General features: G+C 37.8%; 1 protein-coding gene across 1 annotated transcript in view; it reads right to left on the bottom strand.

The window, feature by feature from the left end:
* LOC144974194 (uncharacterized) overlaps positions 1–4,654 on the bottom strand; it is a 13,136-nt gene extending 8,482 nt beyond the window's left edge. Inside the window, exons 1-2 of the mRNA XM_078917142.1 lie at positions 4,589–4,654; positions 3,499–3,810 (exon numbers count right to left, since the gene is read on the bottom strand). Coding sequence (XP_078773268.1) covers positions 3,499–3,810; positions 4,589–4,654 — 378 coding nt within the window. The remainder of the gene's footprint in view (positions 1–3,498; positions 3,811–4,588) is intronic.
* Positions 4,655–5,047: the final 393 nt, after the last annotated feature.

Raw genomic sequence — 5,047 nt, 5'->3', positions numbered from 1 at the left:
GGTATTGAACCCCTTATTGTTTTTAGAATCGCATTAAGTGGATGTGCGTTGTAGAAATGCTGTTTGTTCGTTTTAAAGATTTTACGGGTCTTACGACATCTTTAGATCATTTCAGCACCAGTAAAAAGGATAAAGAAAATAGATTCTATAATTACACTTAAAAAGACACGAGGAAAAGTAAGACAAAGAGTAGATTCAAATAGGGAGCAGATGTAGATTCCAAGAGCATACATGTATTTAGTTTAAGATCACCTAAAATTCTCACCCAGACACCAGCACAGGATCCCAAGAGAGGAATACACTCAAATGTTTAAAGAATTTATCCAACACAGAATACATGACAATACATAATAGAGAAACCATTTACAAGGGGGAAAAAATAGCATCTCTCAAAATAATACAAAACATTTGACTGTTTCCCTTATAGCTAAGGACTCCAGCAAGGACCAGGACAAAACCAAGCAATCTTGTTCCACGACAAAGACAGAAAGCAACTCGGAAAACAGATATAAGGTGATAGAAGACATAGTAACCTGCCCACCATGGGAGGTCAAAGGACCCCATTCCGGTTTAATGCTGACATTTTGAAATTAATGTGATCTTTTGGATATTTGGAATAACAGTTCGGATTTGGGGTGAGGCATTTACGATTTGGGGGTATGGGGTAAAGTAGCATGCCCAAAATCCTTACGAGAGAGAAAAATACACTTAAATGTTTTTTATATTTATTTTACTGACAAAACACTTATGTAAATGACAAATTTAAAATCTCTGCTTATCATTAAAATCAAACTTGTACAGGAGTGATTGAGGAAAATATTTTTAAGAATCAATTATTATAGTGGTGCAAATTAAAAGATTGTGTGACAAATCGAGGTAGACAACTTGGTTTCAAGTTGGAAAAGGAACCAAATTCCTACACAATCAATTAGCTTCATTTATGACAATATTTCGAAATACAGTTCATAATGACAAGTATGAATGTCAATTTCGATGTGAAGTTCAAGATATTCTGATGATAAAAAATTTAATTCGCTGTGAAAAAGAGAGTCGAGTTATCTAAACACGCAAAAAGGTTTTATGTGACACACTCCGAAGCGTATGGATTTGGGGCGTTCCTACTATAAATATAAGCAGTTTTACCTTGTAAACTTAATGATGAAATTATTGTACAGTAAGGGTAGAGAAACAAAGGTTCTTTAAATGGTGGGCAAGTTTTATTCATTTCATCACTTGTGAGCCTGACACTCTTTAAAAACATTTTAGTGGCAGAATGCCTTGGTCTTGGTTATTGTTACAATTTTAGTTGGATGAGAAGTGTTGACTATAGAATTCCAGCACACAGCTTCCATTAAAATCAAAATAAGTAAATCATTATTGTTGTAATCTTTGAATTTTCACTGATATTCACAAAGTGAAGAGCAAGAGAAATAGACGTCTATAGTTCTATGCGTTTTCTTTGAACATGGAGTTGAAGCACTCTCGTCAGTGCATTCCAAACAATGGATCGGAAAATAGTGAGTCTAATGATACTGTGCCATTAATTATATTTTCCATTGTTGTACAATCCTATAACTATCTACTAGGGAATAAGAAATTTTGACCAAGACACTAAACAAGGTACAAACCGAGATAAAAGCTCAGGTGAGAGAGCTGTTCTTCTGTTAATCTAAACATTAGAGTGTTCTGGTTTCTCAATTAGACTACTGTGATTTGTAGATTAATTGCTCAACCTTAATTGTCTTGCATTTACTCATCAAAGGCTTTATCGTGATCAGCGCTCACCCTTAATTTCTCTCTATGTACTGACCCTTAAAGAGTGAGCTTGATTTTGGAGAAAAATGCCCTTAATCTGACATTACCTGTCACACTAAACTAATAGTAATAAAAAAGATAGATGGCCCATTAATAGACTATTCAATCAATATCACATTATTTATTAAGGTGTGGGTTTGTAAGTAAAATTAGTACTTTCCTCATTGGCTCCACCCTTTTGACATCTACCTAATTAATACGGTCTGATCTGGTTTGATCACCTTAAATGTGGGATGTTTTAATCAAATGGAGGAGAGGTCAGATAAATTACGGAAGGTCGCCCATAAATAATAATAATAATAATAATAATAATAATAATAATAATAATAATAATAATAATAATAATAATAATAATAATATACAAAAAGTGCTGTGAAACTACGGAAGTCCTGTACCTTTCACTACTTTCATTGAGTTTTGGTTTTTATTTTTCTCATCTAATTTTTTTTATCACCAGCAGTTTACAGTTGATAAAGTAGTTACAGAGAGTGAACGTGTGGGTTTTTATTTAAATGTAAAAAAGACAGAATGCATGGTTGTATCAAGGAGAGAAAGAAATCCCAACATGTCACTTAATATGCAAATGAGAAACGATAATATTGGATACATAATAACTTCCGATGGCAGATGTAGCACAGAAATAAAACGAAGAATTGCAATAACTAAAAATAGTTTTAATAAATTGAGTCTAATTTTCAAAAACCAGAATATCTCAATGACAACAAACACATGGTTTCGAAGGCCTTTGTATGGTCAGTATTATTATATGAATTTGGCTGTGAAAGTTGGACAATTACAGAAGACAATAGAAATAAACTCGAGGCGGGAGGCCTTCCCAAAGCTCCTCGTGGTAGCATTTCTTCCATTTTGTATTTTCAGCGGGGATCTTTTGTCAGGCGTTTATTTATTCAATTTGTCATCATCTATCTAGAAGCATTTTATAAACTTAGAACAAACCTTGATAGATTTATTTCCCTTAGCACGAGGAGCTTTGGGAAGGCCTTCCAAATGCGAACATCTTGCTCTCACAAGAAAGATAGAAGGTAAAAAGAGTAAAGGTAGGCCAAGAAAAACATATTTGAATAGTTTGAACGGCTGGGTGACAAAGAAAGAGAAGAGTTATGAGGTTATCTGATCAGAGAAATGAATGGCGTGACCACCGATGACCACTCTAGCACAGACTTGGTACATGAAGAAGTTTACAGTTTACAGCTGTTGAAAATGTTTCGTATACGCGTATTTTAATCCTTCTCGTGTATCCATTCATTATCTATTAATTTAGTTATTAATGTATAGCAATAATAATTAACAAAGTATCATCACGTACTTTCCCTGCCTTCCCCGGTCAATTAAGCCAACAGAGTGTAAAAGAGAGAGAGAGAGAGAGAGAGAGAGAGAGAGAGAGAGAGAGAGAGAGAGAGAGAGAGAGAGAGAGAGAGAGAGAGAGAGAGAGAGAGAGAGAGAGAGAGAGAGAGAGAGATTATCTAAAACAAAAACCATGATATAATAGTGCTCAACTTTTTTTTAATAAAAGGGCCTATTTATAAAATATTTCAAGTACAATTATGATCAACTTTTACAATATTGTTTCAAGCATTCTCACCAGGAAGTGATGAGAGCGAATGCTCGAAACTAATATTGTATAAGTTGATATATTTAAAGAGAGAGTGAGAGAGAACCTACCTCGAGGTGAAGCTGCTTGCTTGTCAATGCAGAGATGATAAAGCCACTGAAAATGACTATGGCATTCCTAGAGTAACCTTCAGGATCATGTTGGCCAAGATTGCAACAGCAGAGCTCAAGATGAAGAAAGTGGTGTTGATATAGAAGTGATGGCAGAGATGGAGATGATGAAAGCAGCAGCAGTGACAATGATGGTGAAAATGGCAAGGCAGGTGACGTGATGATGGAAGTCACTCCGGCAGGGCTATGGTGGTGAAGATGATGATGATGGGAGGTGATTCTGATGGCAATGGTTGTGTTGGGAGGTGATAACTTTGGATGGGATGATGGGAAGTAATGGTAGAGTCATAGGGGTTGTGATAGAAGAGACCATGCTGTGAGATTAGTGGTAATAAGTGGAAGCCATGGCTTGGCGAAAATGGTAGAAGCAGGTTCAACAATAAAGATCCGATAAATGGCACAATTCCAAACCCAGGATCGAAATGACCCAACCAGAAAGAGTCAAACAAATCACATCCCTATCCCCCGTCTTCAAGACAAATGTAAATCAACATTCTGCCCAAACACATTCGGGTTTCCTGTAGGCCTCCAGTCCACCTATTGCACTTGGGTATGGACGTGAGACACAAATAAATACACCCCCACCGGTTGAGGTACACTCATCTGTATTTCAAATCCATGCGAATGCCAACCACAATCATCTTGTCAACAAAGAACACGAATGTAACTCACCCGGCCCCAACCAGTTGGAATCAAATCGAACCCAAGTCCAGAATCACACCACCACCATCACTTTATCACTGAATCTACCTCAGCATCCTCATCCTCCCCACAACTTCCACCCACCACCACCGCCCTCGACGAACACAATCTCTACATCACAATCACTACAACCCCACCAATACCACCATCATCCCTTCCTCCACTGTCACCTCCCTTCACAATCATTGCCATCATCATCACTTCCCATCACCATCACTTCAACACCACAACCCTACCATCATGATTTCCATCATCTCGTCACCCAACAATGCCACCTTCACCAACAATGTCACTACTGTTGCTCCATCATCTACATCTCCATCATCACCTCGCCACCAACAACACCTCCATCATCAAGATCTCTGCCACTACAACCCCAGGGGCCCTCCAACATGGTCCATCAATTGCTCCACTGAATACCACAACCATCCTCTATGACCGCACCACCCCTGCATGGCCATCCTCCCCTACCGCCCCAACATGGCCATCCTTGTCTCCAGGAGCTTATCTGCAACAAAAGGTGGTGACTTAAAATAAGTGACCGACTAAGAGAGAGGTAGATAGATAGATAGATAGATAGAGAGGGAGATACACACACACACACACACACACACACACAAACAATGATAGACAGAGAGTTAGAGAGATAGATAGATAGATAGAGGGAGGGAGATAGATAGAGATAGATAGATAGAGCGAGATAGAGAGAGAGAGAGAGAGAGAGAGAGAGAGATAGAGAGGGAGAGAGATATAGATAGATAGATAGATAGATAGAGAGAGAGAGAGA

Source organism: Berghia stephanieae, chromosome 1 (assembly GCF_034508935.2).
Source record: "Berghia stephanieae isolate SIO BIC M18660-M18661 chromosome 1, UCSD_Bste_1.3, whole genome shotgun sequence".
NCBI classification, from domain to species: Eukaryota; Metazoa; Mollusca; class Gastropoda; order Nudibranchia; family Aeolidiidae; genus Berghia; species Berghia stephanieae.
This window is presented reverse-complemented; position numbering and strand designations above follow the sequence as displayed.